Raw genomic sequence first — 26,778 nt, 5'->3', positions numbered from 1 at the left:
TGTAACCAGCTTGCTTTGGGCCTCCAGGCTCGGTTAGGAATGGGGTTTTCCCTTCCTAGGGAATTTCACTCCTCGGTTGCAGACATATAAATACTTTCTAGAAACCTTTAGAAATACATTTTAAGGACCAGTACGTAAATGTGTTCAGCACAAAGCCTGACAACTTGAGTTTAATCCCTATGGAAGAGAAGAACCATCTCCTGCAAGTTTTCTTCTGATCTCACCACCATTCCCCAAAAAAGCCAGGGGGAGCAGGGAGCTGGAGAGATGGCTCAGCAGTTAAAAGTACTTGCTGCCCTTCCCAAGGACCGATTTGTTTCCCAGCACCCACATGCTGGCTCACAACCGTCCATAACTCCAGTTCTATGGGATCCAGTGCCATCTTCCGACCTCCGCAGGTACCAGGCGTGAACATAGTACATATACATGCATGCAGACAAAACATACACATAAAATAACCCCCCAAAATGTTAAAAGAGTGTTTAAGACGTATTTCTTCAAGATAGTTCTTTCTCGAGGCCCAAGGGCCCTTTGTGCTGTAGCCAACACAACTTACCCTCACTAGAGAGGGTGTGTTCGGTGTGATGCCTTTCCACAAAATGAAAACCTTCCCTCTCGTCTCTCCAGAAAGAACTGTTTGGGTTTCCTTCACCTTTATCGCAGACTTATCACGCTCAAACCTTTCATTATCTCTCTTCATTCTTTCCCTTTGAACCTTCTCCAAAACATGTCTTTTAAGTTAGGGAGACCATAACTTAATTAGATCTCTCATTTCCAGAGGATTCTTGTGGCTCCTCCAAAGAAATAAATTAAATTTCAGTCAGATATATTTCATTGGGGGAAGGGTGCAAGAAAAAGAAATTGGATGCTTTATATAAATAGCGCATTGTCTGGGCTGAAAATGAGTTTTCCTTATTCCAATTGTTTTGGGAACAATGGGTCTTTTTGGGGACATTTAATCCTTTTTAAGTTTCTAGCCTCCAGCTCCCCACAACTGGTGGGCTTTTGTGTATATGTGGCTTCTCTACCTAAAAAATGGGAGGCAGGGGTCTCCATCTGGGGAGTCCCTTTCAGAGGTGTGTGTGGTAGTGAGGGTGAGCGTGTTCCATGCTCCCAGCCTTTTGACCAGCTCCTTTCCAGGGTCTGCCTCTTTTCTCTGGGACTTCATCTTAGTGAATAGGCTTGTTTTTCACAGTGCTGGCCCAGGTAGCTGACCACAGGGGAGCATGCTGGGAGGAAAGCCAGGCCTGACTTAGCTCTCAGCTGCTAACAGAACCCCAGGTCCCGGGCTCTGCAGTGCCTCAGCCAGGCTGCTTTGAAAAGTGGATTTCTCCACTTCTCTCACTGGAGCCTTCCTTGGGAGACTGAAGAAACGGGCCTCACAAAGGATATCTGAGGTCCCTCCCAGCCTGAGCCAGAGACTCTCACAGTACTCACTGTTTGCTGAGAGGTCCATGGAGGGGTCACGAGAGAAAGGAAGACTAGGTGCCACAGGCAGGCAGGAAGAGGATACTTGGAAAGAGTGACAGTCAATTTGGACTCCTCCCCTCCCCTTCTCCCGAGGGCCCCAAGTCAGTGGAATGGAACGGAGACAAACATGGTCACTTTCTGGTGACCTGTTTTGAAAATGATCACTTACCGGCCACCTGTGATGGGTCAGCACTGCCCAAGGCTCCATGTGCTATCTGTCTTTCCATTCCATGACAGAGTGGAGGCACTGGGTGTCTCCTACCATCACAGCCACCAGTCCCTTCTCCAGGAGTCAGCATCCTCCGCTTCACATGCCCCTCTTTGGTGAGGCATTAGACTCTGTGTCTTGGCAAGGTTCTCAGGTTTTCCCTTCATTACTACTACTACTATTACTACTACTACTACAACTACTACTATTACTACTACTACAACAACTACTACTATTACTACTACCACAACTATTACTACTACTACTACTACTACTACTACTATTGTTATTATTATTGAGAGAACGTCTTACCGTGTCGCTCTGGCTGGCCTGGAATTCCCTATGAAGATCAAGCTGAACTCTGCTTTCTCAATGCTGGATCAAAGGTGTGCACCACCATACCCAGCTCCCCCATTGCTCCTGCCCCAGTGCAATCAGACAGTTAGCTTACAGTTCCTTCCTTCCTTCCTTCCTTCCTTCCTTCCTTCCTTCCTTCCTTCCTTCCTTCCTTCCACGTGGACAGTTACCATGTGAATCTTGTCCCCAGCACCCAGAACGTGCTGATGAAACAGTTGGCAGTGAGTAGCAACTTGTCCGCATGTGTGCGTGAATACATGGAAGCATGGGTCAACAGCAAAGCTGGATACGAACCCAGATCTCTGTGGCTCTGTCAGACCTGGCCCTGCAGTGCTCCTCGAAAGCTTGTGTGCAGGGCCTCACTGCTATGAGTCTCCTGGAGATACTGGCCCACCGTCAGGAGGGCTGTGAGCAGTCTCTCCAGGAGCAACTGATGGTATACCCTGTCTCTATCTTATCCAGTAATATTGGTCCCCAAAGATGTCTGTAAAATAATAGGAGATGATGAATCCACCTGGGTGGTTGGGGCATGGAAAAGGAGGAAGTGAGTTTATCCAAATGTCCTTGTAGACATTTAGCTCCACATCTTCGTATCCATCGGCTCCGCCTCCCCAACCAATCCATCAAGGGTTGTAAGAAGCCGCTCTGTAGGGGGATCTAGGTCATTGGAGACGAGTGGGTGAAATTCAGGGAGGAGAAGTTCAGACATGACAACTTTTAGGGAAGTGAAAATAAAACCCCAGTGTGGAAACAAACTGAAAATAGACTATATGGGATGTCAGGCTGCATGCAAATCCAGTGCTAATTACATGGAAATTAATGATGAGTCCCCAAGTTCCATCTGCCTTCCTGTGACCCTCGGGGAGCCCCTGCTGCAGATCTTTCCTGTGCCATATAGCAGTGCAGGGAACGCAAACTCTGATGTCTGCCCCCTGCCCACTCTACCCCGGTGAGAGAAGCTGAGAGGAAGGCTAAAAATACTAACAATAGATATTTGATTTCTTTTTGCAGACAAAAAGCTCTGGCATCCACAGGAGGAAGAAGCGTTCAAGCAGCATGTGACTGGTTGGTATGAAATAAATAAATTGAGAAAATAGCATGTAATTAACTCTGAGTGTCTGTGAGGAGTGCGGGTGTGCAGTCTTTTTCTAATGGACCCTTCCAGGAGGGGATGAGCCAAATGTGACAGGCCCATTTATCAAGTCGACTGCCTCCTCTGCCCGGGCCCCAGGGTATGTGTATCTCCTTGGATCTATTTAAAGGCTTTCAAAATCTTCCCAGATAGAGGCTCACATTATCTGAGTGCTGCCAGTCAAGTCACTTCAAGATTGGCTGTACGTGTGTGGATGCCAGGCTGGCCAATTTAGAAAACCGTCCCACTTACTCATTCGCCAGGATGTCATTCCCAAGAGAAGGCCACAGGCCACCTTCCTGGGGCTTCCTTTTGCTTTGGAGGTGCAGGAGCTCCAGCATAGACGCAGCCAAAGGACGGGATGTGTGCAAGGAAACTACGCTGTGGGGAAAGGATTTGGAGTTAACCCAAGGATGCTTCCTGGAGAGCAGCTTTGGGGTTTTTTTTAGGGAGTTGTGGGATGCGGAGGCAATACCACTCTCTGGAGAACAGAAGTTTCTCTCCATCTGAGAGGTGGTTGCAAGTGTGAGCTTCAAAGGGTGGATTTTCGCAGCACCAATGGAAGCCCTTCTCTGTGTGGTCCTGGGGTGGGAAGCACGGAGAGAGATGGGCCTGCCTCTCCTCTTCCTCCTTGTCCACTGTTCTCCAGCGAGCCTTTCTTCATTCTCTTCTCTCGCACAGGTTGTTCTCCCATGTCGGTGACCCCTTCCTGGATGACCCCCTGCCTCGGGAGTATGTCCTCTACCTCCGCCCAACCGGCCCGTTAGCCCAGAAGCTGTCTGACTTCTGGCAGCAGTCCAAGCAGATCTGTGGGAAGAACAAGGCCCACAACATCTTCCCCCACATCACCCTCTGCCAGTTCTTCATGGTGAGCAACATGGCAGTCCCCGTCTCCCCACCCCCTCCACTGTCCTGGCAGCCCCTGAGGACCTGGACTGAGCATAGGAGAAGACTAAAGAAGTGTCAGGGAGCTCCCAGCACTGGGTGGACCTCCCAGGAGTCAGTGTGGTTGTGGTCCATAGCAAGTGCCTCGCCCCAGTTCCACACTCCTGACATCTGCTGAGGCCTGGAGCATCTGGGTTTAGTGCATCAGGACAACCATGCACTTCTACAACCTGAAGGACAAGCCTGACCCTTTGTGGGTGGCATTCTGGCCTGGCACCTGAACAGCCACTGACATAGCTTCATACGTGCTTACTGTCTGCTCTCTCCACTCTCAGGATAGGAGTCACAGTGTGTGTGTGTGTGTGTGTGTGTGTGTGTGTGTGTGTGTGTGTGTTCGTTCCAGAGCTTCATATGTGCTTACTATCTGCTCTCTCCACTCTCAGGATAGAAGTCACTGTGTGTGTGTGTGTGTGTGTGTGTGTGTGTGTGTGTGTGTGTGTGTTCCAGAGCTTCATACATGCTTACTGTCTGCTCTCTCCACTCTCAGGATAGGAGTCACAGTGTGTGTGTGTGTGTGTGTGTGTGTGTGTGTGTGTGTGTGTGTGTGTGTGTTCCAGAGATCCACCTCAGATGTCGTTTCTCAGAAGCCATCCATCCACCTTGTAGTTAGTCTGGAACTCACGAAGGAGCCTAGGCTGGCTGGCTAGTAAGATTCTCCCGTCTCTGCCTCCCTGGTGCTGGGATTACAAGCTCACGCTACCACACCTAGCATTTTTTTGTGGTTCTGGCAATTGAATTCTACTCCCTCATGCTTACATGGCATGTACTCCAAATGAGCTACTTTCCTTTATTTTTATTATTTTTTGAGACAATCTCATGTAGCTCAGCTTCAAGCTTGCTTACATCACCAAGCATGACCGAAACTCCTGATCTTTGAACTCCTGAACCTCCTGCCTCAGCCTCCCAAGTGCTGTGACAGCATGCCTGGCCCACTCTCAGGGCCGGGAGGGGAAGAAACAGAGAGCGTGGGGAACAAGATTATTGGGTTACAGACAAGAAAAGCCACTGCCCCTACATGGACAGCACCACGAGGTCTTACTAGAGTTTTCTAGAGACTGAAAACCCCCACCAGCCACAGTTCCTCATCCACACTTTCTAAGGGAAAGCTGGTGTAGGGACTAAATCAATCCTCCATACTTTAAAGTTTGAAGTAACTGTCATCTACCTCCGCTCTCAAGGGGAAGGAGTTGACCTGCCCACATGTGTTCTGCACGAAACAGGATGGTAGCCTTTTCAAACAATTTTCAAAACATAGTTTGCTTTGTTTCCTCCCCCTCCCCCACCCCCACCCCCAACATAGCCTCTCTTCTCGTGTGTCTCAGGTAGTGTTCCTAACACCTTGTCTCTAGCAACTCACTCTGCAAATTAAATCAATTTTCACTTCCTCTTAGTCATGCCGGGATCTTGCAGAAAAGCATTCAGAGGTTTAGAGACTCTCATTCTTCCTCCCAACCCTCCAAAGAGGGTAGGTGGATGACATCACCGCTCCCCGCTCCCAGGACCTAATCTTCCCTCCTCCCCATGATCAGGGGAGTGGAGGTGGAGACATAAGTTGTCTAAGGAGCAGCTCAAAGAGCGCGGGAGGCTGCGGTTCTGTTTCTTTGTTTACTGCCCCCCCAACACACACACACACACACACACACACACACACACACACACACAAACACACACACACACACACTCCTCCTCTTCCTCTGAATCTCTGGCATCCTTCTCTATCTACCTCTGCCTTTTTCCCTTGAAAAAGGGTCTCATGCTGAACCGGAACCTCGCTTTTTAGGGGTGGGCGGGCTGGCTAAGGAGCTATCAGACGCTAGCCATCTCAGCCTTCCTGTGCCTGACTTTTTACGCGGGTCCTGGGGATTTAAACTCGGGACCCCATGCTTGCAGAGCAGGCACTCTTTCACACTGAGTTGTCTCCCTAGCCTGCCTGTCTTTCAGGGTCAGGGGTCAGGGTCTCAGGTCTCCTAGGCTAACCTAGAACTAACTCAATAGAGCCGAGGATGACCTTAAACCCTTAATCTTCCCGCCTTCACTTCCTGGGTGCTGGGTTTTCAGATGTGACCTCCACATACCCAGTTTGTTCGCGCCCCCGTCCAATGTGGTGTTGGAGGTGGGATGTTGCCAATGCCAGGCAGGCATTCTACCGACCAAGCTGCGTCCTCTGCTCCAACCCCTGGGTTTTTCTATTTTACATTTTATTTTGTGTTTATAGGTGTTTGGCCTACATGTACGTCTGTGCACTGCTTTCATGCCTGGTGCCCACAGAGGCCAGAGTAGGGGGTTGAGTCCCCTGGAACTGGAGTTACGGACAGTTGTGTGGGTGCTGGAAACTGAACGTAGGTCCTCTGCAAGAGCAACAAGTACTCTTAACCTGTGAGCCATCTCTCCAGGCCCAAGAACTTTTGGTTTAATTGGCAGATTATGGTATATAGCGTGACTGTTTGATATGTGTATACATTATAGAATGTGGATCAAGCTAATCCTATACACACTACCTGCGTCATTGTTTGCTTCTGGTGAGAGCTTGACCAGCGACTGCCTTCCTCTCCTTGTTTTCCTTCGGGTCTGTGGATTGAGCTCAGGGCCTCTTGCGTACTAGCAAAGAACTCGTAACACTGCACCCCATTCCCAGTCCTAAAATCTACCTGCTAGCAGTTTTCAAGTATACATCGCATTGTTTCTAGGTATTGTTGCCGTGCCTCTATTTACTCCTCTGAAGTGGTGCTTCTTTTAACCAATACCTCAGCCCCACCCCTGGCTTTCATTTTCTGCTTAACCAATCAGAGGACATTCTGGCAAGGTTCCCAGGAGCCACAACAGAGAAAGGGGGGTGGGAAGAGATGTCAGGATGCATCCCCTGGTTTCATTTGCCCACTGGAGAATCAGTGTCCGGATAATTGAGAGTCTGCAGCTCTTCCCTCCCCCGTGGACAGGAGAGCTGGTTAAGTAATTGCGTGATCAGCCTCAGCTCTCTGGGGACAGACAGACAGAGTGCTCAGTGCTGAGGGGCGGCAGGCTTCTCTCTCTCTCTCTCCCGGGCTGTAATGAAGCCTGCTTGTTTTCCATCCCCAGTGTGAGGACAGCAAGGTGGATGCCCTAGGGGAAGCCCTGCAGACTACGGTCAGTCGCTGGAAGTGTAAGTTCTCAGCCCCGCTGCCCCTGGAGCTCTACACCTCCTCCAACTTCATTGGGCTCTTCGTCAAGGAAGACAGCGCCGAGGTCCTCAAGAAGTTCGCTGCTGACTTTGCGGCAGAGGCTGCGTCCAAAACAGGTGAACGTGGACCCACGGCTGTCTGCGCAGTCCTCGATCCCAAGATCAGAGGTCAAAAGGGCAGGGGTGGGAATGGTTATGTAACGACCAACCTACAAAGAGGAAAGGACTTATTTTGGCTCACAATCCCACAGTTTTCAGCCAGTGGTGATTGGCGCCATTGCATAGGCCTGTGGTGAGGCAGGACATCATGGTGTGAGGATGAACAGAAGAACAAACCTGCTCCCCTCAAGGAGGTCAGGAAGCAGGCGAGAGTGAGCACAAGGGATTGGGGTCCCAGTGTCCCCTTCTAAGGCACGTCCCAAATAACGTAAATTCTTCCCATAAGCTCCACCTCTTAAAGTTTCCACATCCTCCCTATAGTACCCCAGGTTGGTGGCCAAGCCTTCCACCCATGACATATGGGGACTTTTAAGATCAAATGGTACCTTCTGCGGAGGAGAGGGCTGGACACAGGAGGTGGAGGATCATGTGGAAATGGACCCCTGTGGCCGAGCACACCCCACGTCTCTTGTGAAATGTTACACCTCTTTCTGTCCTGCTGACCAACTGAAGAGCTTGCCCATGACTTGTTCCACGAGTCCCAGGCACTTCACTGTTCCCACTGAACTATAAATGTAGCCTTTTGTAGTGGCTCCACCTCCTCCAGTCTGGTTCTGAGAGAGCATCCTTTCATCCTGTAAGCTCCCCATCCATGCATGCTTTTATCTGGGTCTGACTGTTCATTCCATAGTGCAGGCCGGAGTGGAGTGGAACCACTTTGTAGTAATTCGTGAAAATGTTCATCAAGTTGAAGCGTGTTGGTTCAGTGGGTTGTTTTATTGTATAGTTTATTTTGAGATAGGGTCTCCTGGGGCCCGGGCTGTCCTCAAACTTGATATATAGCTAAGGCTGGGCCATGAATATCTAATCCTCCTGTGTCTGGCTCCTGAGTGCTGGAAGTCTAGCTGTGCACCTCCACATCTTATTTGACCTGGTCCTGGGGGTAGAATCCAGGGTCTCATGAACACTCTCTCAATTGAGATGAGCTGCATCCCTAGCCCCTTCCCTAGCCCCCGAATCCAAGTGCTGAATGAAAAGCTGGAGGACACCCACAGCTCCCCAGCCACACATGGAGATGGAAAGACCTGATCCAAGCCACAGAACTTACTCCTTTGTCTCCTAACCTTCATCGGTACCTTAGAGGCTGTCGGTCCTCGCCACTGTTTATATTGCTTGTGTGGTGTTTCTTCAGAGAAGCCCTCACATAGATCTTGGGCGCTAGGAAGACTATAATCAGAAACAGCCACAGAGCTGCAGGGTCACAGTACATGTGACTCTGTGAGTCCTTAAGACACTCCCTGTGGTTTGGGACCCCCTTCTGAGGACCCCTTTCTCCCAGGGACCAGCCATGGGTTTACAAGATTCAACAGAGAGATGAAACATTTCAAAGAGATAGAATAACAAAGAGAAAATCACCCCTCTTCTGATCCATTGTCCTTAAGGACTTTTTTTTTTTTTTAATCCCTCTGGCTATTGTCAGTCCACTAAATCACTACAGGAACTAACAAAAGCCCTGTATCCTTTACAAATCAGAAGAGCAGGGCTGTGGCCGATTCTTAAAGCGCTTATGGAATAAAAGACAGTCAAAGGACTTGTTTTCTGTGTGGGAATAAGAGACTGGTAGCCCCCTCTTCAAGAATCTACTGTCAAGAACTTGGTTTCACGGCTCTGACCCTGTGGTGCCCCCTGGTGGTGATCTGCAGAACTGCATGGCCCTGACAGCTGGTCTAGCTTTGTGGAAAGTAGGTCATTATGTCTTTGCCCTAGAACTCATGCCGGTGTAGTCGAGAATTACTGGTTCACCCAGATTCTTCCAGCAAGTATATTTAGTGTTGTTCTTCATTCTGGGTGGCTCAAGAAGACTCACCCATGTGCATTTATTTCATCAGCAAGTACCGAAGACCCATGTGGAGTGGAAACATACAAACACCTGTCTCGTGGACTCACTCCACAGACACACCCTGCAGTGTAATGGAGAAAGGGCCCAAACCCAAAAGATCGGCTTCCTGTTCTATAGTCCCTTAATTTCTTCTTATTCCTTACTTTTTTTCTTGTTGCATTTTCTTCATTGTCCTCACTTGGGAACTAGACACTTCTTCCTCGTGTGACATACAAAGAGGAGATAAAACGAGTCACTCACATTGGTAGATCTGTTCTGCTTTATTTTTAGCATTTTAGAATAATGGTATGCATACTTCAAATGACCCCAGCCCAGAGCAGTGTCACTCCGAGGGGACATTTGCCAGTGTGGGGAGTGCTTTTGGGTTGCTGTGACATTGAGGATGCTCCTGGCATCCGGTGGGTAGAAGCTGGGGTGCTGCAACACTCTGTAATGCAAGAACAGCTCCCTACAAATAGCTGTTTGCATCAGTGTTGTCGGGGCAGCCTACTGTATACTGTGTGTGTCTCCTCCACCCCCCTCCTCCACCACACCCCCAGAATCTAGGAAACTCGGTCCCAGATGAAGACAGTTTAGCTCCAGCAGTCACACCATTACAAAACCCACTTTGTGTTTCCACATCAGTCATGTCGGCCCTTTAGTCTCTGTTTTTCTTCATCTGAATGGTGGGGCTGAACCCTGGACCTGTCAGGAAGAGCCAGCCAAAAAGATTACCCGGAGTCCCTCCACAGCTCCTGAAGAAAAGCCATCTGTCATGTGTCTTTTTATCTCTGGAACAGCAGATTAATTCGGGGACTGGGGTCCACCCCTTTAGTTCACTGCCGCCCCTCCCAGAGACTCCCTTCTTTGTTATTTGGGGAACAGAACATCTCAGGGCACCTTTCTGTCTCCTCCATTGTTGTGATTTCTTCATCCTAACCCCCGAACACTATCTTCCTTTTTCCAGAAGTGCACGTGGAACCTCATAAGAAACAGCTGCATGTGACCCTGGCGTACCATTTCCAGGCCAGCCACCTACCCACTCTAGAGAAACTCGCCCAGAACATCGATGTCAAGCTGGGGTGCGACTGGGTGGCCACCATATTCTCTCGGGATATTCGATTTGCTAACCACGAGGTAACGTTTCCCTGGAGCCCTGCGTATTCCCAGGCACAGGGATGCCATCAGAACAAGGAGCACTTGCTGCTGGCGACACAGGGCAATGGGGACCCAAGGGGGTCATCAAGCAGCACAGAAAAATGGGGACCCTAGGGGAGCAAGTGAGCACTTCACCAAGAGTCAGTGGGCTCCAGATTTTATTGAGGTTCTGGGGACTCCCTGAGAGAGGCTTAGCATGTGTGACATGCCCTGTCAGCCTTATCGGAGGGGCATAGGAATACAATGGAGGATAGACAGAAAATATATTGATGAAAAGTTAGTATTATATTTATGTAAACGTTTGATGTTGAAAAAGACATTATCCTGACCTTAGGTGAGTTGAACAGATAAATACAAAAATAAACCAAAATCTTAAACCTACCAAGGCAAAATCCATAGGTATTTGAGGATATGGTGATGTCTGGAGCATGTGAGGTACTGTTGGGCATGCAGAGTTTTTAAAAATTCTGCACTCAAGGCGTTTTCAGGGCCAGTGAGATGGTTCAGCCAGTGAGGACACTTGCTAGCAAGCCTGACACCCTGAGTTTGATTCCTGGAACCAACATAGTAGGAGAGAGAGAGTCTTTCAGGCTCCCCTCTGACCTCCAGTGCAGGTACACACACACACACACACACACACACACACACACACACACACACACTCACAGAGAGAGAGAGAGAGAGAGAGAGAGAGAGAGAGAGAGAGAGAGAGAGAGACTACGTTTATAAGAAAAGAGTTTTGAGTCCAGCAAGGGAGAGGGGACAGACAAATGTAAAAAGAAAACTCACCTGGTCCCTTGTGAGAGGTTGCTGACACCACAGTGGAAGGTGTGAGTGAGAATGACTGAATCCTACTATAGACAAGTAAGTCTAGCATCCTTCTTTGGATGTAATCAACGTGGCTTTCCAGTCAATCACGTGCCTCTCAGAAGGGGAATGTTCATCTTTTCTTTTTTCATCTTTAAGGAGACTCAGAGGTCTGCATTGAAGCAGTAGTACAGCTGAGGACCAGAGAAGGAGCAGAGCCTAGGTCTTCTGATCAACAAAGGGTGTGGGGGGGGGGGGGGTGATCCATCTAAAGGAAGGCCACACACAGTAGTCCTAAGTGTCTGCTGGTTCCCGTTCTGTCATGGTTCCAGTTATCAGAAGCTATTATTTCATGAGTAGGGCTCGGGAGATGGCCCAGTGGGTAGGAGCACTCACTGTGTAAACATGGAGCCCTGAGTTCAGATACCCAGCATTCATGCAAAAGCTGGACCTGACCCATGTGCCTGTGAGCTCAGCATTGAGAGGCAGACAGATGAATCCTAGGAGCCAGCATACGTGAAATGGTGAGCTTCAGGATGAGTGAGAGACCCTGTCTCAAGGGAATGAGAGGGGAACAATAAAAGAAGACACCCAGTCTCTTTCTCTGGACTCCACATGTGCACACACACAGGTATGAGCACACAGGGGTGTACACACGTGCACACACACTTGTACATATACTACGTACACAATGTAAACACACATAAGTCTTTATATAACTTTTATTACAGTGTATTATTAGAACTTCTCTATTTTAACTTATTGATTATTCAATCTATAAGTTAAATTTGACCATAGCTATAGATAGAATATATACAAATATATACATATACATATATATGTGTGTGTATATATATCGAGAGAGAGAGAGAGAGAGAGAGAGAGAGAGAAAGAGAATATGCTTACACGACACAGAGAGAATGTGTTTGGTGCTATCTGCAATTTTAGGCCTACCCTCTGGGTTTTGGAATGAAACTCATGGTTAGTGAAGAACTACTGTAGTTAGATGAAAATTTTTCTTAATTGCATCTATTAAGCAATAGTTACATGTTTCCCAATTTTCAACAACAAAGTCTTTGTTGTTGTTGTTGTTTTTAGCATACATGACCTTTTGGCAATTCTTTTATACTTTCTTAACATGAAAAAATACAGAACAGAAACAAACAGGACCTCTTGCTGTACCCAGGAACCTGATTGTGTGGGAAGCATTAAGAGCCAGTCTATGAACCATAGCTTCGGGGCGAGGTGTGGTGCTTTGGGAGTGTCGAGGGCAGGCTTGGCTTGACCTTCCTGATGAGAACATCCTTCAGGCCTTGGAGGTTGCTTTCTCCTGAGACAGACTATGCAGACTAAATCCGATAGTATGAACTTTAGCATCTCCTGGAATCACCTAGAATGAGCCCTACAGGATACTAGAGGGAGGTGTGGCTGGCCGGACTCTTTTTCCAAGGACAAGTGCAGAACAGAAGGTCAGGGGGTGATTTGCACGGCCTCGGAGAAGTCACCTTTTTCGGAGGAGAAGGTGGCTGTGGAATTTTACAGGGCTTGTCTCCTAATGAACACTGCCCTCCAGTTAACTCCAAGGGTAACTCCTTTTTTCATGACCCATATTCTGCTCAGTCTGTGCAGCAGGAAAGAGGCTGCAAATGCCCACATGAATTATTTTCTAAAAATAACTTAGCCCCCTTTATCTCTTATTTGTGAAAGCTCAATTATTATGCTTTCTTCTGATAAGGCATCCACTTCCTCTCTATGTTCCCTCTGGGGTCTTCTGGTCTTCCGGAGCCCTTTGGGGTGTGTGACCCTCCCACCCTCCTCGTCCTTCATCCTGTCCCCAGGAGGGAGACTTGGTAGAGTGTTCTAGCCTGGGACTTGATGACCAGAGAAGGAGGCTGGCTTGGGCAAGGACACCCAGCATGGCCCCGTGATGCTTAGGAAAACTGGAAGGTGTTATCATCCCTCCACTGTTTCAGATTCTCAGGTTCAAACTCACGGATGCCTGTTTGTAGCTCACACATCACTGCCCGTTTTTGTGATGGCAGCGAGCTGCAGCACTTAGAGTGACCGGCCACAGAAATGTAGGACAGAGTTCTACAGGAAGTAGACATTTCGGAGCCTCCAGCTCCTCCTTCTTTCCTGGCTTCCTCATTTCAGCAGGAGTTAGATCCACAGCCGACAGTTTCCGTAATTCTCAGGCTAGAAACATAGCTCGGTTTGTAGCGTGCTTGCCCGGAACGCTTGAATCATGGGGATTCAGTTCCCATAGCTGCATAAAACTGGATGTGGTGGTACAACACCTGTAATCCTAGAGGTCATCCTCAGCTACCCAGTGAGTTCAGGGACAGCCTGGGCTACTCTAGTCCTTGACTAAAACAAAACAAACAACAACAAAAGCCCAACCAACCAACTGAAAAACAAAACAAACAAACAAAAACAGGCCAGGGGGGTGACTCTGAAGGGCAGAATTCAGTAACCCAGCAGTCACAGAAGGAAAACAAAAGATGATCTGGGGCGGGTGTACCTGTAATCTTAGTGTTGGGGAGGCGGGGGCGGCAGGAGGATCACTGGAGTTTGCTGTATACCTATATCTAGTCAAATCAGGAAGGTTCAATGAGAGACCTTGTCTCAAAAAAATAAGTTGGAATGGGGACGGAGAGATAGCTCAGCAACTATGAGTACTTGTGCTCCAGAGGACCCAAATTCAATTCCCAACACCCATGTCGGGGGGCTCACAACTGTCTCCCCAGGTCCCCTTCTGGGCTTCCGTAACAGCTAGCACAGGGCAGGTACTACAAAGAAATCACACTCTTGCAGCCTCTTCTCTGAGTCAGCTACCTTTGAGTTTGGTCTCTGTGGTCTAATGAGGGGGGAAAATAACTAAGTTTGGCACAATCTTTATTTTAGCATTTATTGTTTTTATCTTACGTGTATGGGTGTTTTGCCTGCCTGTATGTCTTTGTACCGTGTGTGTGCAGTGCCCATAGAGGCCAGAAGAGGGTGTCAGATCCCCCGGGATTGGAGTTACAGATGGTGGAGAGCAGCCACCCTGTGAGTTCTGGAAACTGAATCCAGGTCCTCCGGAAGAGCAGCCCATGCTGTTCACTGCTGAGCCATCTCTCAAGAATTCTTAGAAACAGATACAAAATGTAAAACAAAGTAATAGCACAATTCAGAGCAAGTTAGGCCCGGCTCTCCTGTCTCTCGGACTCCGGCTGAGTTTTTCTATCTACTTGTGGGGTGGAGAGCCGCAGAGAGTACTTGGGTCTGCATTACTGTTTGCTCGTTGATTGGACTGTACCGCAAACCTGGAGCACCTGAGCGTGCACCCCACTACTAAGTTACACCCCTGGCCTCCAGTTATGATGTTAGGGGTTTGATGGGCTCCCTGGATTTTTAGGTTATAAATTCAATCATCAAAGTTATTTACTATCCCTCTAACATATGCCTATGACATATTGTCTCTAGTCCTCCTTACGCCTTGATGCTCCCAGGGATATCTGAGGTGAGGTGCTTGGCATTGAGGAGTACTTCTCTGAGCTCTGCAAAAGGGAGGCTTCCTACCAGGCCAGAGGTCTTTTGAGCCCAAACTAAGCTGTGCTCAGGTAGCTTGGGTGGGGCAGGGGGGCGGGGAGTTGACTGTGTCCTGTCAGGAATAGCAGTGCTTCGGTCCCCTGCATCATCACGTGACCACTCAGAATTGAGCATAGAAGAGATTTCTAGTATTGATTTTTTTTTTGTTGTTGTTCTTTAAAACAGTTTTTTTTTAACCAATTCAGTAGAGCCCTTGGCTTGCATGAAGATCAGAGATGGACAGGGAGGGAGAAAGGAGGTGATGGGCGACAGACAGAGTGGCCAGCAACTGAAAGAACATGGGAAAATCAGAGACAGAAGCCTGCCTGCTAATTAAAAAAGCCAGGGAGACCACATCTATGTATTATCAACTTCATTCTCAGAGAGAAACCACGTTTTCCTGCCTCTTTTCTTTGGAGGGTTCCAGAAGAAAATGGTTTATTTGTCCTGGTTTGATGTTTTATTTTGTTTTCTTCTGAGATAAGAATTCACTCTGTAGCCCAGGCTTGCCTGGTCTCACTATATAGACAAGGCTAAGCGCAAACTCCAGGTGATCCCCCATCTCAGCCTCCACAGCACTGAGATAACAGCCGTTCCCCACCACACACAGCAGAACCCTTTCTTTCTAACATGGTTTGGTGGCTAGCCTTGATGTCAGCGCTGGCTGGTTCACAGGCCCACCCAGTGCTGGCCTCAGGCCCCAGGGTCATGACTGGCTACAAAGAGTACCATCAGTGAGGGACCAGGAACCCTGGGCCACTAGAAGTACCCCTGCCCCTGTCCTCCAGCATTTTCTTAGGGCTCCACATTTAACTTATAGTCTAGGGATTGGTGGAGACCAAAGCCGGAAACTCAGAAGATGAGAACCAGTAGCCTGTCACTGTCATCTCTGGGGCCTTAGGGAAGACTGTGAAAGCCTCCTCCACCTTTCTGGCTGTCTGGAAATAAATGAAATAGGATGTAATTTTCTTTCCTATTGAGGTCTCTTGCTGGTAATAAAAAATACAAAACAAATGTTAAAAAAATGTCTAGGGTTATGATGTGTATATACACCAAGAGAGGAAGTACCCCTTCCACGCAGGATAAATCAGCCACATGGCCTGGCCTCATGTCTGCCCTGCGGGCCTTTTCTGAGCTCAGAGAAAGGACATGTGGCTTCCATCTGCTCTGTGGTGGAAGCTGGTTACCCTCCGGCACTCACCCTGGTGTCTAGGAGAAAGAGCTTCCTTTCAAGGTCTTTGTTACAATTGTAGGCGTAAAGAAAGAGCCTTGAAGGCCTGGAGGAGGTTTTGCTCTTTCAGATGAGTCACACATCCTTCCTGAACGCTAAAAGCACTTACTGCTCTGGAGGAAGTCCTGAGTGGTTCCCAGCACCCACATGGCAGCTCACAACACAATAACTCCAGTTCCAGGGGATCTGAAGCCCTCTTCTGGCCTTCAAGGGCTCCTGCATGCATGGACATGGTGTATGTACGTACACACACACACACACACACACACACACACACACACACACACACACGTCTGTGAGCCTGTATAGAAGACAAGTTTCTTTACACAATTCCCTTCTGCCTAGTGCTCGCCACAGCAGACAAAGCAGGGGACCTGAATGTCTGTATGTCCAGCAATTGCCCAGAAGAACCTTCCAGCTTTCTGATGAGTTCCTGAGACCCACTTCTGAGTCCTGACAGGAAGTGAAAGCATGGCCAGGGTTTCTGGAAGGTTGTGGAGCACCAGGCACCTACCCACAAGATCCTAGCAAGAGAGGAAATGCTTTCTGATCAGAAGTCAGGTCTGCCAAAAGCCTGTGACCCCCAGGGGCACACACACTTGCAGCACACTTGACTATTGCGTATATAGAGTATGGTCTAGTGCCTGAGGTGCTCAGAAGGATGGTAGATGGGTCTCATGTGTCCTCTCCTTTTTGCAGACGTTGCAGGTGATCTACCCCTATTCCCCTCAGAATGATGACGAGCTGGAGTTGGTCCCTGGGGACTTCATCTTCATGTCTCCCATGGAACAGACCAGCACCAGTGAGGGCTGGATTTACGGCACCTCGCTGACCACCGGCTGCTCTGGGCTGCTTCCTGAGAACTACATCACCAAGGCTGATGAGTGTAGCACCTGGATCTTCCATGGGTAGGTAGACCCTCTCTCCTGCCCCAGTCAGTGCCACTGACTGTCTGGCTTCCTAGTGGGCAGCCAACCTGAGGCTGCTGTCCCTCCCTGGCTGGAGGGTAGCAACATCTCATGCCGAGCATGGACTCTTTCAGGGCTTCTGTCCTCATCATCCTGTGCCATTATTCTGGGGACAGGGGGCTTCTCGGAGCAGCTAGACAGATTCCTGTTGGTGGTTGTTTTTGTTTTTCTGGGGGGCCCACCACCCAGCTCCCAAATAAATCACACACAGAGGCTTATTCTTAATTATAAATGCTTGACCTTAGCTTGGCTTATTGCTAGCCAGCTTTTCTTAAATTATCCCATCTAGCTTTTGCCTCTGGGCTTTTCCTGTTCTCTTCTGTAAATTTTACTCTTATTCTGTGGCTTGTTGTGTAGCTGGGTGGCTGGCCCCTGGAGTCCTCCTCCTCCTTCTCTGGCTAATTCTTCTTTTCCCAGATTCGTTTCTCCTTCTATATATTCTCTCTGCCTGCCAACTCTCCTTATCCTTTCTCCTGCCTTGCTATTGGCCATTCAGTTCATTAGATCATCAGGTATTTTAGACAGGCACAGTAATTCTTCACAGAATTAAACAAATACAACATAAACAAAAGTAACATAAACAAAAGTAACACACCTCAAAATAATGTTCTACAACAGATTCCTTCTATGTTGGCCAGACCAATGACAGAAAGAGATTGTAAAGTCAGGAGCCTTAAATGTAATCCTTCGTTTGCTAGGTGACCCTGAGCAAGTCCTCAGGCCTGGCATGGAGGTGCCTAGGCGACAGAGACTGTGTCTAAGGTGACAGATAACTGTTGGAACTTAACAGGAGCATGATGCCTCCCGTTCTTTATTAAGGTGACAGCCACCTGCCCCTCCTTACACTGCTGTCCTCAGCCCACACTGGGGTCCAATGTCCAGAAGGAACCATGTTGTATGACCAGCTTTGTCCTGGATATAAATAGGACACAGAGCTCCTTTCTCCTTCCCCATCCAGGGAGCCCAAATCCAGTCACCAGGCTTCTCGTGCCTGTTCGGTTTTTCCTCCCTTCTGTTTCGTCTGTGTGGCAATGTTGCTGAGTGGCAGAGCCCTGAAAATCTGCCGCATCCTAACCTCCGATTGTTGCTCCTGTTGGAAGGGGCCAGAGCGGGGTGGCTTCTGCCTGGTGTTTTGCCTGGAGGAAAAGAACAAAGAAGGTCCCCTGTGCTGTGAGCCCCAGAAAAGCCACACACTCAAGATGGGAAAGAACACACCCTTTTTTCTTTGCCTGTGTGACACCCCTCCCCAGCCCACAGGCATCCAGATGCCTCATGCCCTCAAACATCCGGGTTTTTTTTTTTTAAATGTTTCTAAAGCTGGAAATATAGAAGTTGAGACTCTGCAGACACCATTTTATCCCATAAAAATAAATAAGGGCTGGGAGAGACCACATTGGCAAAGTCATGCTTATGATCCCAGTGCTGAGAAAGAAGAGATGGGGGTTCAGGGGGGTGGGGAATGTTCAGCCAGCCTAATCTACTTGGTAAGTCATAGGCAGTGATAAACACTTCCAAAAGAAGAAGGTGGTGAGAGGCTAGCAACATGGCTGAATGGGTAGGTGAAAACCCTTGCCACAGAGCCTAGTGTCCCAAGTTCAAACCTCAGGGCACACATGGTAGAAGGAAAAACCCATTCTAGTGGGTTGTCCTATGACCTACACACACACACACACACACACACACAAATACATAGATAGATAGATAGATAGATAGATAGATAGATAGATAGATAGATAGATAGATAGATACTAAAATGTTTTGGAGGTGTGTTAATGGGGCCTAGGGAGATGGTCCAGCAGTTAAGTGTAGACGAATTTCTAAACAGTCTTATTAAATAAGAAACACAGAGCCAAATACAGAGGTAATAGCTGAAGAAATCAGAGTAAGTAGTCATGAATAGCCTTAGCTTGCCACCAGCAGTAGCTTCTACAAAGAGAGATTCTTCCTGTCTGACCTGTGCTTTTATTGCCTTCCTGTTCTGCCTTCTCATTGGCTCTAAGCCCAGCCACTTGACTTCCTTGTCACTGTCTGTCTGTACAGACCTCCAGGTCTCTATGGTTGGTACTGGGATTAGAGGCTCATGTCACCACGCTTGTCTGTGTCCTTGACCACATAGAGACTCTGCCTGCCATGTGATTGGATTAAGGGCATGTGCCACCACTGCCGGACTTCTGTTTATGGCTCACTGTGTGATCTCTGATCTCCAGGCAAACTTTATTTATTAACATACAAATAAAATATCACATTTCAGCACAAATAAAATATCACCACAGTTAAGAGCACTTGCTGCTCAATCAGAAAGACCAGTGTTCAGATCCTAGCTCCTACAGGCCCCTCATAAGCACCTATAACTCCAGCTCCAAGGGATCTGGTGCCTTCTTCTGGCTACTGAGGGCCCAGACACATATGCTCACACTGATGTATGCACACACACTCAAGTAAAAATAAAATAAATACATTTTTAAAAAGATGGACAGTGCCCAAAGAGTTCAGGGTTGTCCTCTGTCCTCCCCCGCCACAACACACACACACACACACAAAATTCAGTCATGTATCACATTTGTAATAGCATTTGGGTCCGGGATGGACCTTGTACACAGTGATGGTCCCTTAATTGTGTCATGCAGCATGTTCGCAGCTTAGTTTAAGCTCCCTCTGATGCCATTCAGACAAATCGCCCAGTGACACACTTCTCAGAACATCTCCCCAATATGTGCATATACTGAGAACTGAAGAGAATTTGCTTGACGAAGCACAGCTCATGGGTCTTCTTTTTAAGCCATGGAGGCTACATGTGGGGGAAGAGCACACATGTGAAGTCCTGCTAGCCCATGTAAGACCTAACACGTAGACCTCCTTCCTGGCCTAGAATTCAGCCTCCACCAGGAGAAAACTGACTGGCCTCACTCAGGGTACCATGGGAGGTCTATGTGTCATCTTTTATTTTGAAGAAAATTGTTGATGCTATTTCCTGGGAACTTTGAAATTAAACTATCAGGTCCACAGTTGACTCTGCTAAGAGTGTCAGAATACAAGGGTTAGGCATTGAGACTCTGTGATTAAGAATTTGAGTTTTAGCTGTGTTATATTCAAATCCTGACTCTTTCACGTACCAGCTGTATAACCTTGCCCAAGCTGACTGACTTCTCTGGGCCACCGAAGAAGAGATAATCATTGCTCATACAGTAGAAGCTGTGGTTGCACCTCCAGTAAAGGTCAGCTTCACAAGATCTAGGGGGACTGTACATCAGTCCTAGCTGCAGAATACCCGCTAGTGTTTTGATTCTTTTTTGTCTGTTTACCAGACCTCATTAAACTAAATGTCTCTTCCGTAAAAAGGGCCTGACAGGTGAGCTGCACGTTATTGCTTACCCCCAGAGATAGAATTGACTCACAGAGGCATAGCATAGCTCAGTTCCACGGTAAGGTGGGCCTTCTCACGTGAGCCTAACCAAAGATGGACAGTCATGGGGAGACACATGAACCGCCTGGCTTGACTCTGACTGACTTCATGAAAAGCTGTAGAGAGGGTTCATGCAGTGTACAGGGACTTGGGATGTCAGTGGCATTTATACCTCTCCCCACCCAGTGCTCCTCAGCCTTCTGGTAGCTAAGGAAATGTTTTCTCACAGCCCTTTTTGGTGGCCATTTGTTCCTGAGTGTCCCTAAGTACCTTCTGGGTAATGCTGGCTCATTGTCCTCTACAGTGGGGTGAGCTGCTGGCCCTTGAACAGGCCTAGCATGTTCTAGGCAGGAGCTGGAATCTTCCTGCTCCCTGAGAAGGGGCTCTGGGTGTCAGACCTGCTTCCTGTCCACCCTGGTCTGGCACTGTCCCCGAGCTGTCTCAGAGGGAGCCAGGTCCTTTGATTGTAGCGACACAGAAGATAGGAAGGGAGATGCCATTCTCCTCGCCAAGGGAACAGGAGGGAGAGAAAAGGCCCTGCCATTTTTCTCTCCAGCTGTGATCAAGTAAAGATGTTACAGACATGGGCAAGGGAGGTATCAGCATGATTCCAGACAGCTAGACATTGGAGGCCTGAAGCTTTGATGAGCCAGACAGGAAAACTGAAGTTTCTTCAATTGTGTGCCGTTGGGGAGGCTCTCTGCTTAAAATAAAGGGGAACAGCTGGTCTATTAGAGTGTGTGAATGCCTCAGATTTCCTTGAGTTATAGTTACTTAAATTTGCCCATAACAGGTTTAATTTGACTGCGCATCATGCTAAACAGACACAGCTGTATTGAGCTACAGGCCCCTGGTTCTGCCTGTTAGGCTCTGGACAATGGTCTGTGAGGAGCAGGACGAAGCCCAGAGCACCTCCGTGCCTCTGCTATGCACAGGGCTGCAAATCTCTCGGGTTCTGACACCTTTTCCTGAGCGTACAGTCAGGCTGAGGACATGGCTCAGTTGGTACAGTGCTTGCCTAGCATGCCTGAAGCCCTGGGTTTGTTACCACCATGCCCAACATCCAAGTTCATGATGTACGTGCATCCTTATGAAACTCATACTCCGTAGCATGAATCTTCAAAGGTCTTACCAATAAAAACAAACCCAGAGCCAGGTAGTGGAGTGAATGCTGGAAGATCAGAGAAGCAGAACAAGCCACAGCTTCCTCACCTCGCCAATTCCTCAGCTGATCCTGTTTCCTTAGACTGGAAGCCTCTGAGTCCTCATCCAAATGGATCTCAGCTGAGCCGTGCTGTTCAAAAGCCTAAAAGCTTAACCAGCTCTAGTTCCTCGTCCTCACGCCTTAAATACCTTTCTGCTTCCTGCCATCACTTCCTGGGATTAAAGGCTCTTACCATTCTGGCTGTTTCCAGTGTGGCCTTGAACTCACAGAGATCCAGGCGGATCTCTGCCTCTAGAATGCTAGGATTAAAGGCGTGTGTGCCACCAATATCTGGCCTCTATATCTAGTGGGTGTTCTGTTCTCTGACCCCAGATAAATTTATTAGGGTGTACAATATTTTGGGGAACACAATGTCACCACAATACTCGGTACAATGAATATATGTCAAAAAAAATACAGGTAGGTGATTTTTAAAAACCCCGAAAACTGATTTTTGAAAATGTGAAAAAATTAAAAAAAAATCCTATTAAGCATACTGTGTTAAAGACAAATACTGCAGAATGGGTGCTTGCAAACCTGCACAGATCATAGTGTCCACAGACACAAACCCAGACTTGATTGAGCAAACTGGGCCTTTCCGAGAGCAAGAAATTAAAAATTCAAATACTTCCTTTTGAAACTGCCCAGTGGCCCAGGAGGTGTTGGTTGGATCTGCCCAGTGGCCCAGAAGGTGTTGGTTGGATCTGCCCAGTGGCCATATTTAAATATCAACCCTCATTATATAAAGCTTTGGAAAGCTGCACTGTGTGTAGTAATTTCGGTGTGGTGTGTTTGGACAGTTTTGCTCTCAGCCAGATCACCTCTGGGCTTCCATAGTTACAGGGGCATGGCCAGAAATAAGAGTTATTGGCTCACAGCTCCAAACATCTGGCAGGAGTCAGAGCCTCTGAAATAACCCAGGTTTTAATCATCTTCTTGGAGTTGCTATGGAGGCGAGCACAGTGCTGGAGACTGGAGAAGGTAGGGTAAGGGGTAAGGGAGAAAAAGGGTAAGGCTCTGTTCCTGAGAGTCTTAGAGCCACGGGCAAGTGGTGCTGGGAAGACATCGCCACTCACATTCCTCAGATGGAAATTACCATGGAAAAGATTAAAGGCGGCAGGAACTGTTTGTTTCGCTGCAGCGACAGAAAGAGCTGGAACACTGGTACATAATTGATACCTCATTATTCTTTAACATGTCTTTGCTGCCAACCCTGCCTGTAGCATCCTAATAAGCCAAGGATCACTGGACCCCATCCCTGCCCAAAGGGATGCGTGCATCTGTTCTCAGCTCTGAGAACTGTCCGCCCTTGTTTATTAATTGTGAGACTTAAGTAAAAAACAAGATGTTCTTGCCTGGGGATGGGGTGCTCCCTGCTCAGGTTCCCAAACACTGTATGACTAGACAGTCCTTTGTGCTCATTCCCATACTCCTGTTGAGCCTCAGCATGAGCTGATGACTCCTGGCCAAAGCAGTTAAACCTTTCCTCTCCTTCCTCTTCAGTTCATACTCCATCTTAAATACGGTGTCATCCAGCTCGCTCACATTTGGTGATGGAATATTAGAGAGGCGGCAGTATGAGGACCAAGGACTTGGGGAGACGGCGCCTCTCACTATCATCTGCCAGCCCATGCAGGTAAGGCTGATCATGAGGGTCATGTCACATCCTCGAATCTAATTGGGATGCTTTAAGGACCATCCTCAGCATTGACCTTGCTCCTTTCAAACGGTCCTATTCTTATGGGGAGACAGTACACAAGATCGTAAAAGACACACAGCAATCCAAAACTAGGAAGAGATGGGTGAGTGGTGCTGACTATGGACATCACCATGTGGGTTTGAGCTTGGAAGCAAGGCCATCCCAAGGAAGGAAGAGGAGGCTTTCTCCTCAAAATAGGAAGAACGCCCATATTTGTACCAGTAGAATGAGGTTCTCAGCATAGTCCTTGGACTTGAGAATTCAGTGTACTGTTAACACTTCGGGGACAGGCTGGAGAAAGGAAGAGGAGGAGGAGTTATCAAGCAGAAGAGAGACAAGTTGAAAGTTCAACATGTTAAGGATGAAAAGGGAGGAGACACACTTTTGTCTGGAGCCGGGGGTTTGAATGAAGGAACATCTGGAGAGCAGGCAGCAAAGTGCACAGCACCAATGCACACACTAGCCCGGGCAGTGCAAAGAGAAGCCAGTGGAAGAGTGGCGGCCAGCAAGGACCTGGCAGCCCAAGGCAATTGGGAGGAAGGATGTGGAAACATCTGTGCAGCTCCACTGGCAGCTGTGGAAACCAGTAGTTGACTCAGTATGCCTATGTCACCATTGAGAAGTTGCAGCTCTCCCCCCCCCAAGCTCATTCTAGAAATACCAACATATGCAGTCAGATAACAGAGCGCACATGATGATTAGAATGTGCAAAAAGTGGCTGGAGCCGTAACTCAGCAGTTAAGACTGCTCTTCCAAAGAACCCAGGTTCAACTCCCAGCACCCACATGACAGCTTTTAACTGTCTGTAATTCCAATCCTCATGTGTTCTTCTGGCCTCTGTGGATACTGCACACACATGGTACACATACTTGCATGAAGGCAAAATTCCCATACACATAAATAATAAAATTTTAGAAAAAAGAAAGGCAAAGCAGGGCACTGGATATGCAGTAGGCATGAGGCAGACATGTGTGACAATAGAATTTCTCCGTCCTTGAGGGAACTGATGACATCTCTTTGGAGTAGATAGCTGCCCTTCTCGATGAGATCATCTCTACATTCATGGCAGGTTTGACCTGTGAACTGCACCTTGAGTTAACCCTCCTGTTACAGTAGAGGGCAGCAAAGAGCAGAGCACTTTCACAATCCTTCATTCTTCAAAGCACCTGCAGGTAGCTCCTGGGCACCTGAGAGTAATTTGTGAGGTCTGTAGGAGTTTATCATCCTCGCTTTACAAGCAGGCTGAACTAAATCCAAGGCAGTCAGGGAGATTGTCCAAGTCATACATTGGCAGAATTTGCCCTAGAGCTCCGCTCACTTGGCATCAGGGTAGGTCTATGGTGCTGTGTCTATGCTTACTCTTTGCTTTTCTTCCTCTGCAGCCCCTGAGAGTCAACAGCCAGCCTGGGCCCCAGAAGCGATGCCTCTTTGTATGTCGGCACGGGGAGAGGATGGATGTTGTATTCGGGAAGTACTGGCTATCCCAGTGCTTTGATGCCAAAGGTGAGTGTCTGTAGTTTCTCCATTTAGCCAGTTGGAATCTCTGTGCTTCCGGTTACCCACAGTTAACCACGGCCTAAAACTAATAAGTGGAAAAGTCTCAAACAAGCTGTCTTAGGGTTTCTATTGCTGCAATGAAACATCATGACCAAAAAGCAAGTTGGGGGGGAAAGGGTTTATTTGGCTTACACTTCCGCATTGTAGTCCACCATCTGAAGGAAGCCAGGACAGGAACTCAAATAGAGCAGGAACCCAGAGGCAAGAACTGATGCAGAGGTCATGGAGGAGTGCTGCTTACTGGCTTGCTCCCCATGGCTTGCTCAGTCTGCTTTCTTATGGAACCAGAACCACCAGCCCAGAGGTGGCACCACCCACAATGATCTGGGCCCTCCCCCATCAATCACTAATTAAGAAAATGCTCTACAGGCTTACCTACAGCCCAGTCATATGGAGGCATTTTTTCAGTTGGGGTTTCCTCTGCTCAGATGACTCAAGGTGATGTAAGATTAGCCAGCGCACAAGCAGTTCATACATGTGTTTTATGTTATGATCCCTCCGTTCTTAGTAATGTGACAGAATCCATCTGTGTGCCATCTAGGTCATCACTCCTTGGCTCAGTGTGTCCACAGTACATAGCTCCCACCTATTTCTTGCCTAATAGCATCTTGGTTATCAAATCTATTGTCAGAGTATCGTTTGCCTCTCTTCACTTGATGACATAGACACAGTATCCTTTCATACGAAGTCCACATACACTGCAGTAAGATATTTTGTGTGAGACATTTCTGTGGGTTGCATTACAGTGTATCATTTTATTTTTCCCCTTTACTGTGGCTGACTTATAAGTTAAATGTTAACGTAGGTGTGCTTTTGTGGGAAAAAAAAAACATAGTCTGTTCAGAATGTCTGTGGTTTTAGGCATCAAGTGGGGCTCTTGGAATGCATCACCTGTCTCTAAGGGGTGGTGGTTGATGGTCTGCACAGCACTGTATACTCATTATGGCCTCTAGGGGGCACAGTCAAGCTACTTTTATATGCATGTAGTCACCATATACATGCAGTTACAAAATTCTTGGCATCTCTAAGTCCCTCTTGGTTGTTCCAGCTCGTTGGGGAGAGATAAGCATTCTTGTCCCCATTCTATAAACTGGGGTATCAGGGAGCAAAGAGTGGCTGTGTCTTGCCCGTGTTCAGACAACAAAATCAGTTTAGAGACATGTTGATTCTGTGACCAGAGTTCCTGCCATGACATCACGGTGGGCCATCTGTTTCCATTCTTATTTGAGTGGCATCTTAAGAATGGGAGCCTTGCCGGGCGGTGGTGGCGCACGCCTTTAATCCCAGCACTCGGGAGGCAGAGCCAGGCGGATCTCTGTGAGTTCGAGGCCAGCCTGGGCTACCAAGTGAGTTCCAGGAAAGGCGCAAAGCTACACAGAGAAACCCTGTCTCGAAAAACCAAAAAAAAAAAAAAAAAAAAAAAAGAATGGGAGCCTTGCCTGTGTCTGGTTGTTATATTCACTGAGAAATCACCTCATCACTGTCATCAGCAGAAGGGAGAGTGGATTCTAAGTCAATCTGCTGAAGAAAAGGTGTCAGATTTGATGTTTTCCCATTGGCTTCAGGTGGTTCAATTCAGTGTCTTTGACCAAGAAGGAGGAGGGGTCAGGATCATTGAGGAAAATCTCAAGTAAACAAGAAGTCTATGCAGCTTTTATTTGTTCTTCATCTCCCACCAGGCCGCTACATACGCACCAACCTGAACATGCCTCATAGCTTACCTCAGCGGAGCGGCGGTTTCCGGGACTACGAGAAAGATGCTCCAATCACTGTGTTTGGGTGTATGCAGGCAAGGCTAGTGGGTAAGGGCCCTGTGACTGCATAGCTTCTCCCGGCTCCTTCAACAGACCCGTACCATGGGTGTGCCAACACGC

General features: G+C 48.0%; 1 protein-coding gene across 1 annotated transcript in view; it reads left to right on the top strand.

Moving 5' to 3' along the window:
• The window catches only part of Ubash3b (ubiquitin associated and SH3 domain containing B), a 147,514-nt gene that overhangs the window by 106,238 nt on the left and 14,498 nt on the right, over positions 1-26,778 (top strand). The window contains exons 3-9 of the mRNA XM_059269022.1: positions 3,849-4,035; positions 7,188-7,386; positions 10,275-10,444; positions 16,773-16,981; positions 23,152-23,284; positions 24,730-24,850; positions 26,584-26,706. Coding sequence (XP_059125005.1) covers positions 3,849-4,035; positions 7,188-7,386; positions 10,275-10,444; positions 16,773-16,981; positions 23,152-23,284; positions 24,730-24,850; positions 26,584-26,706 — 1,142 coding nt within the window. The remainder of the gene's footprint in view (positions 1-3,848; positions 4,036-7,187; positions 7,387-10,274; positions 10,445-16,772; positions 16,982-23,151; positions 23,285-24,729; positions 24,851-26,583; positions 26,707-26,778) is intronic.

Source organism: Peromyscus eremicus, chromosome 7, assembly GCF_949786415.1.
Source record: "Peromyscus eremicus chromosome 7, PerEre_H2_v1, whole genome shotgun sequence".
Lineage (NCBI taxonomy): Eukaryota > Metazoa > Chordata > Mammalia > Rodentia > Cricetidae > Peromyscus > Peromyscus eremicus.
Note: the sequence above shows the minus strand (reverse complement) of the source record. Positions and strands in the feature narration are given on the sequence as shown.